This window comes from Antrostomus carolinensis, unplaced genomic scaffold (genome assembly GCF_000700745.2).
Source record: "Antrostomus carolinensis isolate BGI_N321 unplaced genomic scaffold, ASM70074v2 scaffold24030, whole genome shotgun sequence".
Lineage (NCBI taxonomy): Eukaryota > Metazoa > Chordata > Aves > Caprimulgiformes > Caprimulgidae > Antrostomus > Antrostomus carolinensis.
This window is the reverse complement of record NW_010289418.1, coordinates 25,354-39,444: the sequence shown is the minus strand read 5'-3', so window position 1 is coordinate 39,444 and position 14,091 is coordinate 25,354. Positions and strand designations below refer to the sequence as shown.

At 35.4% G+C, this 14,091-nt stretch overlaps 1 protein-coding gene across 1 annotated transcript in view; it reads left to right on the top strand.

Moving 5' to 3' along the window:
* Positions 1-170: 170 nt before the first annotated feature.
* LOC114818677 (transcription initiation factor TFIID subunit 4) overlaps positions 171-14,091 on the top strand; it is a gene marked incomplete at its 3' end in the record, with an annotated part of 35,530 nt that continues 21,609 nt past the window's right edge. Inside the window, exons 1-2 of the mRNA XM_029085589.1 lie at positions 171-228; positions 3,755-3,951. Coding sequence (XP_028941422.1) covers positions 171-228; positions 3,755-3,951 — 255 coding nt within the window. The remainder of the gene's footprint in view (positions 229-3,754; positions 3,952-14,091) is intronic.

Here is a 14,091-nt window from a genome sequence, read left to right as displayed (position 1 = left end):
TTTGGTGGGTTTTTTTGTTGTTTTTTTTTTTCTCTCCCCCCAAGTTGTCCTCTTCGCGCTGCTCGCTGTGCTGGAAACAAAAGAGGAGGCACCTGTCTGAGGGCGACGCCTCGCAGAGGCTGCCGTTAATGGGGGTGTGATGGGGCCGGGACGGGCGGGGGCTGGTAGAAATGACTCTCTTGGTCGATGAGTTACTTGTTGTGTGTTCGGGAGAGAGCGGCAGTCACGGTAAGTCATTGTCTGATGGTGCAGTGAGCAGTTGTGCACGAGATGAAAAGCTGGAGTGTTAGAGTAGTTTTATATGTGTTTTGAAAGACTGACTTAATTTTTTGCTTTACTCTTGATTGATAGTCTTCTAAAGTTTTCCTTCTTCGAAGTGTGTCTTCTGCTGTGAGCCAGGTGGCAAGACACAGGCTAATTGGTGTAATTTAATCTAAAACGTTTGGTTTCTGTAAGTGTGGTGGTGTCATTCTCCACTGTGCCTGGGCAGTCTTTACATCACCAGCTTTTATTTCTAACTCTCAAGGAACTGTTGCATCTTGTCTGTTGTCCTTCTAGTTTCTTTCATGACTAAAAATGTAAGTTCAGCAAGGTTCCTAACTAACCAAAACAGCATCTCTTCATCCTAGTGGTTCCTACTCTGTGTATTGTTTCATCTGAAATTTTGAAGGGTTCTGTGGTCCCCTACGTAGATTTTTGTGTTGCAGAAAGTTGTTAACTTTGTGCTTTCTTGATGTAAAATTTGGACTAATTTTTATTTTTTGCTATTGATAGAATGATAATACATGGAAATATTGATGTAGTCAGAAATTTATTTCTTCCACCGTACTTCTTAAAATAGTGGATTATTAACCAAGAATAGTGGAATATATTAACCAAGATAAGTGGAGCAAAAATGTCATGGTGTACAAGCTTGCTTCTGAGTGGACTTTTAGTAGTTGTGTCTTTGTCCATAGTTTATCAAACTCTAATGCTCCAGCCAGATAAAGCTCAGTGGTTTCATGAAGACCTAACTAACTTAAAACAGATAAGAGGTTGCTTTTCAGACTGTTAGTGCCTTCAGCTTCCAATTTCCTGTTGTTAATCTGTTTGATAGTTAATATATACAGATGATAATGTGTGTATTGTAACTTTGCATACAGTTTCTGAAGCTTATTTTGTCAATACTTAATACTTGTTCTGCTACTTAATTTTCAAACAGAAAACAGAGCCCTTGAGAGCAATCTGGTCCAAGGTTTAGAAAATGTTATTGAAATAGTACTGTGGAATGTTATAATTTTATTTTATTATAAGGCAGTTTGAAATTCATTAAATTTGCATAAGCATGAAGATAGTATGCTCTACGATTAAGGTATTCAGAAAATACAATGTTATTTTTGAGTTTTTACTTTTTAAATGAGTGAATCATTTATAATTAATTTGAAAACTCATTGTAAACTTCTGTCTAAAGTAGAAATTTAGAATCAGTTTGTGAGAATAAGTTATTTTAGCACATAATACTTGTAAGTTGTGGGTTTCATCTTTACGTGGCTGACAGTAAGGAAAAATTAATCTCATAATTTAACCAGATTCTAATTTGTACATATTGTTCAGTAAAAGAAATGTAAAGTCCTTCAAACTGGATTAAAACATAACATTAATATGTGAAAAATTGTGCATCTTTAGTGGTAATTATATCTGCAGATTTTATTGAAACTGTGTGGCATATGTTGCAATTAATTTCTTCATTCGAATTTTTTAAATTCAGAATGAGTTTGAGAAAATTGGTTAACTAACCACCTGTGAATCAGTGTAATGCAAGTAGAGCCTGTGTTTTTTAATGCATGGTAGGCATTATCCTATGAGGATTTTTATACAAGGTTCTCAACATAATCGGAGGAGCAGTACCTGTTTGGCCAGTTGGCCACGTACTGATTTTTGTGTGTCCAGATGGTTTAGGAATGGCATATATCAAATACATCATCTGTTTACAGAATTCTGTACAATTACAAACTCTGAGGTTTGGTGCTTGCAGGGCTAGTGAACCTCAAATGCTATATTTAAAAAAAAAAAAAAAAAGTTATCTTTCTGGGTGTAGGTTCCCACCCCCCGTCTTCTTTTACAAATTTCTCTCTGGCCTTTGAAAGAGAATTAGGATTATGTCTTTTAGATGTGGTTCTTGCTGTAGCTCTGTATGCCTTTTACCTTAAAGTTTGATTTGCACAAGTCTTTAGGTTGTGGTGGCAGAAATTTGCCTTCTCTTTGTGCTTTTAGCAGTCATGGTTGGTTGGGAGCACCTACGACTACGTGAGTTGAGGGCTTTTACTGTGCTGCAGTTCCCTCACTTGTTCATCCCAAGGCTGGGATTTGTGTTTCTATGTCACACACTGAAAGATAAACTTTATTGGTATAAGGTACTTTTGAAATTTGTTACTTGCTTGATATAATGCTGTTCAAATTTCTTTATCCTCACGGTATGTTGCAAACCATGTCCATTTACTGAGACTTCTTTTTTTTCTGGGAAGCTAATAATTAGAAGTGGATGTAAGCTTTTACCTGCTTTATTTTCTCTTAAAAGTTAAAAATATATATGAAGCAGTTTGCACATAGAGATAAGTTGCAGAAACGACGTCTACTAACTTTACCAGCAGAATAGAAGTTAACTTCCTAGATCCTTATTTTTTGGTTCTCCAGTAGTTACAGGCAAGATGTTTTTTCTGTTTATAGACTCATTGTATCCTATGTTGTATCTTATGTAGGTTAAATTATTAAAATGTATTCTGAAACTAACTTGGAAATGTTTGTCAAATAATCTGTCTGGGGAACTGTGTAATTCTGAGAGAACTAGAAGGAGCACATCACACGTGCTTTGCAGTGATCTTGAATAAGTGTGAAGCTCCACATGATCCAGGGACCAATTTAACTGTTGTCTCCCCTTTTCTATCCTGCTGATTGTGGAAAACTTAGGCCAGTAACACTTAAGGCAAAAACTTGATGGCACTGGCTGTGTTGTGTATGTGGCCTCTATTTGTGAAATGTGTTACTAGAAAATAGTCTGAAAATATTATGATTTACTTCCAGAAAGTCTTAGAAGACACTTGCCAAGTACTCTGTTAATTTGAAAACAATTCCTTTCGTGTTTTCCTAAAATATCTGCACTTGTACAATTTTATGCCAAGGAGTAGTTGTGTTGGTTCTCTGGGTATGATGATACTTTTTTTCTTGATGTCTAAACCACAGGTAGTGCCTCCCAGTACAGTGGTTGTGGGTGCCAAATAAATCCATGTGTTAATGTACAACAATTAACTAAATCTCAAATACTGGATACTCAGAAATGTGTCTGGCCTAATGTTTGCATGTGCACATCCCCTAAAGCTGTTGTTTTAGTAAAGCTGTTGTGTCATTGTCCCTGGTATGTTCATACTGAATTCTGTTCTCAGCTACTGGATTGTTGTCATAGTTTACTTTTAATGAATCTTTCTAATTTTACTCTGCTGACCCTGGCTAGACTGCTGAAAGTTGCTGTACGCCTGTACCCTCAAGTGACTTTTTTTTCATCACTGTTATCCATAAGCTGCAGTTATTTTAATTCCAAACTGAATTAGGTATTAGTTTTTGTCTACTAGTAGAGGCTCCTTTTCTTCTTTGAAATAAAATCTCATGTTACACCAGAATAACTTAAAAAATTACAGTACAGTGCTATACATTAATTTTATTCTGTAATCTGCAGTTAGGCAGTTCTTTATTATTCTTCATGTTATTCTTTATTCTATAGTTATTGTTACTTTGTTTCCATCAGGTATGGTCTTGGTGCGCACGGATGCTGGACAGCTTGTAATGGTGCCACAGCAGGCTCTAGCGCAGGCTCAAATGCAGGCTCAAGTACAAACACAGGGACAAGGTCCTACCAGCATTTCACCCAGACTTTCAGTGCCCACAACTGGCCCTGTTTTTCGCCTGTCAACAACTCAGGTATGTCTGGCTTAATTTCACTTGACTTTTGTGCATTACGTTTTCCTCTGTTTCACACTTTATTAGCTTATAGGTTTTTACAAATACGCTTTTCTCCCTTTTTTGTTGTGAAGGCAAGAAATACTTATTAAAATTCAGTTTATTTTCTGAAGCCTAGGATTTTTTTTTTTGTATTTCAGAAAATACTTACTTTATAGACTCTCTCAAGACCTTGTTCAGACTGTGAGATCATTGGATGCTAGAAGGCTCAGTTTCAGCCAGAACTTAGTTTGAACTGCATACCACTGGTTCAGTAAGCGCCTCTTGTTCCTCTGAATCAAAAGCATTGTGATGTGATATCCCAGCATGCTGGACAGATGCACAGGATGGCTAGATTTCACTAGGAATTAGGAAGGAAAAAGCCAAGTATAATCAATACAAGCATTTGCAGTAATTAACTTTTCTAATATACTTTATTCAAAGTAAAGATTTAATTCCTTTGATTCACCTCTGGATGTGATCTGTCTACAGGTAAAGTTTTGTCTGTGTTATGACTACATTTCCTTTTTTATATAGATTGACAGGATAGTGTGCTTTCCTATCCCAGACTCTTCAGTGGTGTGTTTATTTCAACTTGTAGCTGATCTGTTTTCAAGGGTGAAGATGTATTGGTTTTTGATTACTTGGTAGGCTGCATTGGTTTAAAATTTTGTAGGGGGACTGTTTAGCTTTGGGCCATTTGGGGCTGAGCTATCTTACTAAAATGTAGAGGCAAACATCTTTGGATGTTAGTACAGAGGAGTAGTGCCATAATAATATTAATAGTCAGAGTTTAAGGTAGTTTTGCCTAAGGTCTTTGTTTGCGGAAGTGGTAAGTAATTCTGAGTGGAAAGAGATGAAGAGGGTGTCTTTATAATTTTCTGAATGTTGTATAGGTTTCTTGAAACAACTTAAACATGTATTTCCCAGTGTTTAACATTTGATTAGTGTCCCATTATATGCTTTGTGTATTACACCATATCTGTGGTCTAAAAGATTATGAAGTTTAATTCAAAACTGAAAACAATGATAAACTTTTCAGAAGAGAAGGAAGCCAGAATAAAATTGGAGACTTGAAAACAAATTACTGATGTGAGGCAATCTAAAACACAGAGTAGTAAACTAGAATGTAAGTTTTAGAAACATGTGTCACTAGGAAGATCGTAGCTCAGTGGAATGTATCTCAGGAAAGACACAAGTAAAAGGCTGGAAACACTTGAAGAACTTTATGCTCTCAGAAAAGAGGTGAGTGTGGTATTGGATGGAATTCATAAAAGAACTCTTGGCAGAAAAGACAGCTGTTTAATGTTTAAATTTGTGATACCTAGAAAAAAAGATACATAGAAGCCTTCAAAGATAAATGTATTTCAGGAAAAATAAAGAGAGATAATTTTTTTTTTTTTACTCGTTTGATGACAACAAAAGTCCAGACAAGTTCTTTTCAGTTTGTACGTCTGTCTTTGGTTGCTTGGGGCTTTCTTTGTAAATAAGCACAATTGATTCTTCAGTAGTGACTACGAGGGACTGTATAGCACTCATTGTAGCAGTGGGTTCTAAGGCAAGTGCATAGCATAAATGCAAAACAGAAATTGTGAGGTGAGACGTATCAAGAATATGATCTCAATCTGTTGAAATGAGTTCATTTTAGCTGTTTCGGTTTCATACTGTTAATTTTCATGTAACTTTTAACTGCTGTGGCCAGCATACAGAATTAAAATTCAGAGTGGAAACTTTCATAGCAAATTAAATATTAACAAATTGTCTAGCTTGAAAACGTTTGAGGAGTACACCTTTATTGTACATAGAATCTTAGGAAGCATACAAAAATGTAGACCGACTTGCTTGGCTGTGTGTGTTCAGTCTTTATTAGAAGTCTGGAGTTTGGATCTCAAAGAAAACCTTAAAGATGTGTGCTCAGCAAATGTTGGAAGTTGATCACACTGGCCTCAGGCAGCTGTTCTCTAGTTATGTGAAGCAGTTAAGGTTGCAGAAAAAGTATAGTCTGACTTGCTGTATTTATATAAAAATAAACCTGTGAGGATACTGCATGTTCACGTGTTTATAGAGATACCTAAAATCCGAAGGAGTTTAGGTGTTAGAAAGATGTAACTGTTCTTGTGCAGAGTTCTACTGCATTGTAGATACTCCTTTACAAATATTTGTTAATGCTAGTAAATTGAGAATAGAGGAAACCAGTAAGGCCTTACGAATCATAAATGTCTTACAGGATGCAAAAATTTGATTATTTTAGTGTGATGGGATTAGAAACATGGAATTGTAGCTGTCAGGTTTAATCTCCTTTGACATATTTTTGTGATAACTGCCCAAACTGTACTGCATCATTTCTTTATTTGTTGTAAGTAACAAGGATAAAAAATATTTAATATTGTCCTTGGGAATTTGATTGAACATAGTTCAATACATTGAACTTCCATGACTCTGCATGGGGTCTGCAGACTCTTCTTTCATTTTTCCAGTACTTATATTTTGTATGTTTGACCTTAGTGTGTTCTTTTAAAATGGTGGTTGATAGACTTTTAAAATCAGATTAAGGTTTAAATTGTAAAAGTTTATCATATCAGAACTAGACACTAGACTTTTATTTCATTAGATAGATCTAATGAAATGTTTATGACCAGCACCTATTCATTGGTTTACTGGGGAAATGTCCAATGATAAATACTATGCAAAGGTTTTAGAAATGTCAGTTGTTTGAGTAGTCACAATGATTAATCCAGAAAAAGAATCAAGTTCTAAAATACAGGAAGTTGTGTGTACTGAAAAAAACTTTTTTCACTGAGTTTATAATATTTTTTTAAATTTCAGAATCAAATTATGATGAAAGCTAAATTCTGTCAATTAAAATTTTCAGTAGAAATTTAAAATTTATGGAAAATAGCCTTATGTTTTTATGTCTATAAAGTAAATATTCAAGAGTCTAGTCTCCACTGTGACTGAAACGCAGAAAAATTGTGTGTACTGTTAGCTCAGGACAGACAGAATATAAACATTAATTGCTTGAGTCCTGTAAAATATTTTGCAAGATTGATGGATGTTGCAGGCTGTGCAGTTTTAACCTCTAGAACATCAAATACCCATCTCTCCAATAAGTCAGTGATGATTGTTGTTTTACTGTGCAGAGCTCATTACGTGTACCATGATGTTTTTATTCAGTTATTTTAAGATAGCTTTATTTGGATTAAAATGCAAGATGCATTAAATATGTAGAATTTAGTGATGTAATTCAGTCACTGAGTTTGTGTTTTACTCTTGCTTTTGCCTGTGTAGAAAGTCTGTGCAGGTGGAAATTTGCAGTCTGCCATAAGCATTCTAGGAAGTAATATCGTACTACAAAGAATGTGTGATGTGTCTCAGAAAAGCTGTAGCTCTCGTGGTTTGTAAGTGTTATGGTTGCTTTTCTTCAGATTGTCCCAATTTTTAACCAGTGTCAAGTGTCACAAGTTACTCAGCTAAGTGATTTTCAGTGTTCTAGTTAATTTGTATATACACTTTAAATAATTATTGTGTTAAGAAAGTGTGTTATGAGCTCTGTAGTTAGATGTAAAACACAGGTCATTAAATACCACGCCAAAGTAGTTGGAAAAGATGGCAGTTACTTTTGGCAACTCATTAAGAAGCATTGAGAGTGATAACTGGAGAATATAAAATGAATTATGAATTACCTTTTTTAAAATGCCAAGAAAGATCATCTGAAAATTACTGAAGTATTAATCTAAATTTGAAAACTCTTTGAATTTCTCCCCTTGACAGCTAAGTAATTTCTCCTTCACTCTGAAAAAAGGAGGAGGGGAAAGTAAGGAAATGGTTTAGATGTTCTTAAGTGAGATTGGCTTGATCGATACATACAGAGCTGTGCAGATCTAAACTGCTTCTGTAGCCCTAGAGTATAACAAGATTTTCTTTCCATATCCCAGGACCATCATTTGGTAGATCTTCTCCCAGTTATTTTGGAGGAAAACAAATAAGATTTCCCATGAAAATTCCTCTAGTTTGAGTAGATGGGCTTAGATCCAGGACAGTGTGAGGAAGGAACGGCCTTTCTGTAGGAACAATGGAAGCTGCTGAGATAGAGCAAGTGTAGTCTGTTTTCCCTTAGGATTTAGTGTATGGGTTTAGGATAATGCTTTCCTTGAAGACAGGATTTATCCTCACTTGTTGCATTGCTGAAGGTTCAGAAGTCAAATATCTGTATACAGTAGTATTTACCTTTCTAGGGAACTGATACAGTTATTCCTCTTCCCTTCCCAAGTTAAAAAAAAATAAAAATTGGTTGCAGTGCCAAACACAAAAGTTCAGTAGGATTAAGATCCATAACTTCCTGTTCATCCTACATTAATCTCTTCTGTACATGTGCAGTGTATTACAGTCTTTGCATGATAAATGCACAAAGATAAAAGCTTCAGCTAGGCAATCAAGGCACACAATTGATGTTGCACAGCAAACTTAAATCTGATGTTTCTTACATTTTGAGTGCTTAGCTTTGCTATTGAAGTTATTGTTTAACTTCTATTGTTTATAATACCTTTGTCTCATTTTTTTGCAGCTTTTAGGAGTAGAGGATGTAAGCAAATGTAGTACACCTTTGGGGACAATTTTACGTTAGACTCTTGGAAGAAGATAGGGAAATTCATTTTGAAAGAAAGACTTGGGTTCTGTTCTCAACTGTGAGATGGAGTGATCTTTGATTAGGTGTTTACTCATGGTGCTTTCAATTGCTGCTGTGTAAAATATGAATAAAATCTACTTGTTGTCAGTTCCTAATGGAATTCTGGAAAATGGGCTAATCAGGATAAGCAAGTTCCTGGTAGGAAGGGTCTCAGTTCTGGTCAGTTTAATGCCAAACTCAAAGGCTCTGGAGCATGGAAATGTGTCTCAAAAGGATGTACTATATCTGAAGCACAGGGTCAGAAGTAGTGAGATGGATTCAGTCAGAAGAATCAGAATAGGAAAGTAACAAACAGTACAGAGAAAGCATTAATTGAGAGAAGTGCCTGTAATAGGAAGATGTACTTGATATTTAATGATCTTTTACATTTAGAGTCTTTCTGGTATCTTTAAGTAAAATGTTCAAGAAAAGCATGAATAGGTACAATTGTACGATAAAATAGTTTTAGTTTAGGTTCAGTCATAAGACTGTAGAGGACTGTAATGGGGGGATATTAACTACAGCTAACTGAAGATTTTTTTTTTAGGGAAAAAGTATTGCAAAATATTTAAGTATATTAAAAAAATATTTTTCAGATAGTGAATATAAATTCATCTTCTTGGTGCAGCTGCCAGAGAGTTGACTTTTTAAAATTGACATCCTATATTTTACATTGAAGTGCTCGGTCTTACCGAAGATTATAATAATCTTTTGATGCGTTAAGAAGTGCAATTTTGTTGTACTGTGAATGCATTTTCAGTCATAACATGCTTGTTTGAAAAAACGTACTTAAACACCAAAATATTTTTTATTTTATTAAAACAAACATTGGTTTAACTGTGCATAATTTTAGTTCAATGATTTTATCTTCATTATTTTAGTTTCCTTTTAGTTTTTGATTGACATTAATTTTAGCTGAATATTAAACAGTTATTAATGTTACCAAAACTTTATCTGTGGTGGGATCTTAGTTAAGGTACAGGATTTTTAGGAAACAAGCTATAATTTGGTGGAAGTTCAGTTGATCTTAGAAAATTTCATTCTGGATTCTTGTATTACGAGGAGGTAAAAGAAGCGTGAGTTTGGTTGCATTACTATATTCTTCAGAGATAAGTAAATTCATAAGTCTTTTAAAACCGATTATTTAGATTACGTTAATTTTTTGCCTCCATATCTTGTTTTGAAGCTAACACTTGAGAAATTATGAAAAATAGGTAGGTGCTGCCATCTAGTTTTTCTTTGGTGAGTTTCTTTTGTTTATCTACATTTTTCATTTGTACAGTTTATGGCTTTTCATGCTTTTGATACAGACTTCATGTAGTGGTTTCAGTATCTTAATACCCACTTGGGTTTACATTCATAACCAAAAAATAAGTTACTTATTATAAATTATTTTTAATTAAAATTGTTTTATGTTAGTTACAAAATTAAAGTACTGCTGTACACCGAGAATATAAAGTGAGTATTGCACAGGAAAGACCAATGTTAACCTGTCCCATAATATTTTATTATGGAATATCTGTTATTGGAACTTTCAAATCAGGTGAAACAATGTGTGTTGGAATTTTTGTGAGACTGCTGCTGAAAATTGATTTGGTCTCAGAGTTTACTAATGTTTTTGTTTCAAGTTGGATTCAAAATATGTTTTCCAGCATTAAGTTGCTTTATATGTTTTTAACCATCAGAAAAGGTAGTGTTAAGTTATGTGTAAAGTTTGATGATTTAGTCCAAATACTTAGGCACTTAAGTGGGACACCTAACAATTCTTCTGCTACAAATACGATTACCAATCACGTGAGTTTTCTTTTTAATTGCATAAATAGTCCAATCAATGTATATGGATGTATTAAGAGAATGACAGTTCTTCTCTAGGTTTGTTTTTTCTTGCTTTAGGTGTTTTTCTGACTTCTGCTCTTCAGAATATCAAGTTCATGATATAAACTTTACTGATTTGTTTTCTGTGTTTTGACATTCACCTTCTGTTAAGTTTCACTTTACCATCCTTTTTTTTAAAAAAAGAAAGTATTTTGAACTTGTGAAAATGCTGAATCACCTGCTCTGGAAGCGGCTATGATTTTGCTATGAAATATGTTTGATGCAGACAACAGCAGCTTTGTCTTTGCCATCACATGTGATGTTGAGAGCAGTTCTAAACTTGGCTGATGTTTCACAAGCTGCTGTTCTTGCTGAAGTGGAGCCTTTCAAATGTGAGATAGTTCTGATAATACGCTCTGCCTGTGTTCTCAGCAGTGTCTGTTTTTTAATTTAGTATTTTAGTTTTGGTAATTTTTGTCTTGTTTGTTGATTTTAATTTTTTAAACTGTTTTTCCACACCCTTTCTGCTTTTCTGACAAATGATTATTTTACTTTTTTTCAGAAATTTTAAGCAAATTGATAAGTCCTTGTTGTTGCCTGACGTGCATTACCAATATTATAAAATAAGCTATTCTGTACTATTTCTTTTGTATAGACAGTTTGTGGGCTTCTTGTGGAATATTCTGGAGAAGACATTTGTGTTAGTGGGGCAGGTAGGTTGAAAGGCCAGTGAAAGTAAAAAATGAGTGGTCTTGACTATGCTTTAACCACAAAACCATTTTCCTTCCTTTGTGGTGTGTGAATCTTTTCTGCATAAGCAGATAATAAGTTCTTGCTACTTACAAGTTCTACTTTTTACATTTTCATAGCATTAACATATCTTTTTAAACTTCTTAGAAAACACTCAAAACATTAGTAAAGCTGTAAAATTAAACATGCAAAGATGAGGAAATGCTATAAAGAAGGTTCCTGAGCAATCTAATAGTGGCTCCCATGTGCATATACATTATGTTGCATGACCACATACTAGCGTTTTTTTCCATTTCTACAGTGTGTAGGCTGGACAGTCTTAATTAATGAAGAATTATGTAATATTTTTTTTCTCCACTGTTCAGTGGGTTGCTTCAGGCTTATTTGCTGCATATTATCTAAGCCCCCCTCTGAAGTGGGAATTAATAACCAAGCAGGCTTTTTTGTGAAGCTGAACCTTGTAGCAACTTTCTCAACAATGCAGTTAAGGGGATTATTAGCCTCTTTTTATAAGTAGAAAACAGAGCCTGATTTTCTCTGTTTTAAATATTAAATTAAAAAATACTGGTTAATTTTTTGTGTTCAGTTGCAGCCATGACCACTTCTGGTCACAAACCCCACAAGTGAAGTTGTCCACTCATAAATATATGGCTTAAGAGTATTGATTACAATAGATTATCGGTAGTTGCATGCAGCACAAGCACTGAGCAGTTGAGGCAGGGATGGAATCTAATTGTAGCGCCAAAATTAATCTGCTTTTTATCCACCAGATTCTTTATATGAATCCTAGTGATTATAGATGGACCAGCCACTTCACCAGAGAAGGAGAAAGTACTTTGATAGTGAATTATATAGGTATTTGCTTACACCAACAGGATGCTGAGACTTCAGAGGCAGGGGTTTTGGACTTAGAACCCCTGGTTTCTGGAGGTTTTCTTTGGTGTCCCCAAGCTCCTCTGCCTAGCTTGCCTAATTGCTCCCAGTCCTGTGTCTTCTTCCCCTGTTGTTTTTCAGGTGTGAACAGAAAAGGCACATCATGAATATGAAGAACACAGCAGCGTCTCCCTGCTTTGGGTTCTGATGCTTGACTCCAGCAATGCTGTGGTGTCCCAGAACCGTGGTGGCAATGATGGTTCTACCTGTGTTGGCTGACTTGTTAGAGATTCTGCCTTAAGTAATTTTCTGCAATTGTGTGTGAATGTCAGGTTTTTAAAAGTTTAGTACTTTGGCTCAATTTGGCTGTATTTTTACCAGAGTGAAGAAGTCAGATCCCTGACATACAAATTGCTCTGCAACTGACATTGGAAGTGCGTGTTCCAGATGAACCATAGTCAAAAGAATTGAGAAGCAGTCAATAAGCGTATGAAGTTTTTCCATGAACTCTTCAGAAATCTGACAGAATTTTAAGTATCAGAAAACAAGAATTTGGTAGTGGGGAGTGCTGTGATGCCTTAATAGTAGGTAGAGCTACCAGCCATGCCTGTAAGAAAGGTTGTATAAATTAGTTACTATAAAATGAGCTACCGAGTTTGACCTTTAGCCTATGCTTCTGCCAGTGTCTGCGATCCCACCTTAGTTTTCTCTTTGTTAAACACTGTTTTTCATTGTTTGAGGCATCAGGGCATCTTAGCATGGCCTATTTTGTTTGTAAGAAGTCTGCTGGATTCATGATTAAAATTGAGTTTTATTTCAGATTTTAAATCTAAGCTTAAAGGTTATATTCTGCCAAAAATGAGTTTTGCGTAGTACCTGGTGAAGCCGTGTACGGGAAGACGCAGAAAGAGGTGTCGTGATGTGTATCGTGATAAACTTGCCTCTGCTTCTGTGTTAACATTGTTCAAGTGCTATTTGTGTATTTTCTTTCTTCCTTTTGTGGGTGATAGTGACCAAGTTTATTGACAGGACTGATGGTGAAATGGTATGTGCAACGTACTTGTTAAAGGTAAGCTCTCTTGCTTTGTAGTGCAGAGACTGTGTTGCTGGTACCCTGAGTGTTCATCAGTAGGTGGTACTATAGTACAAAATACAAGTGTACCACAAGGATTTACATATATCAGTGTACTAATCTATTGCAATTTAAATTGTCTTGATTTTATAAAGCTGTGAATACAGAATGCAGTCCCTAAAACTGCTGTAGTCCTGCCTTGGCAGTGACAAATAATCCCTGGATGTTTTATTGTATTTTCTCCATATTCAAGTGGCCTGCTTTTTCAAATGCAGCCGTGTATATTCCTTTGAATATAGAGGCAGCTTGTTTGTGCACAGCAGGTACAATGCAATTCGCTCCTGTTTACGCCTTGAACTTTGCCTCTCTATTCATGGATCCAGAGCTTTGGGGAGAAAGTCTACATAGGAAAGCTAAGATGTAGTTATTTAGGGAGTGAATTTACAGGACACAGAGTAATTCCATATTGACTTCTGTGAACAATTATAATTTGCACTGACTGCCTTTGTGGAAGTGACTTATTGCACCCTGAAACCAGAGTCAGTTGCATTGTCTACATTACTTGCGCAGGCAGAATGAGCTTTGGGACATCCCCCCCTCCAAGCTGGCAAGATGTGAGTGAGATCTATTTTAAAATCTTTATTTCCACAGTAGAACTGTGCTGTGCTCCACTTACAATGTCTGAACTCTCTCTGTGGACAGAGCCAGCTCAAGTCTGTATACAAAAGGCTGTCTTAAGCATTCTTAAGTGTCCCCATGGAGCTTGGTGGGAGATTATATACCGTGTTCATTCATGTTCTAATTTCCTGCCTGTTAATGTCTGAGTACAGGGAAAAAGCCTCTTAAACATAACTTTCATATGTTTAGGAGACGTGTAAATACCTGATGTGTCTAATAAAAAATAATAGAGTTACATTTGGAAATAAATTCATTTCTAAGTCTCTCT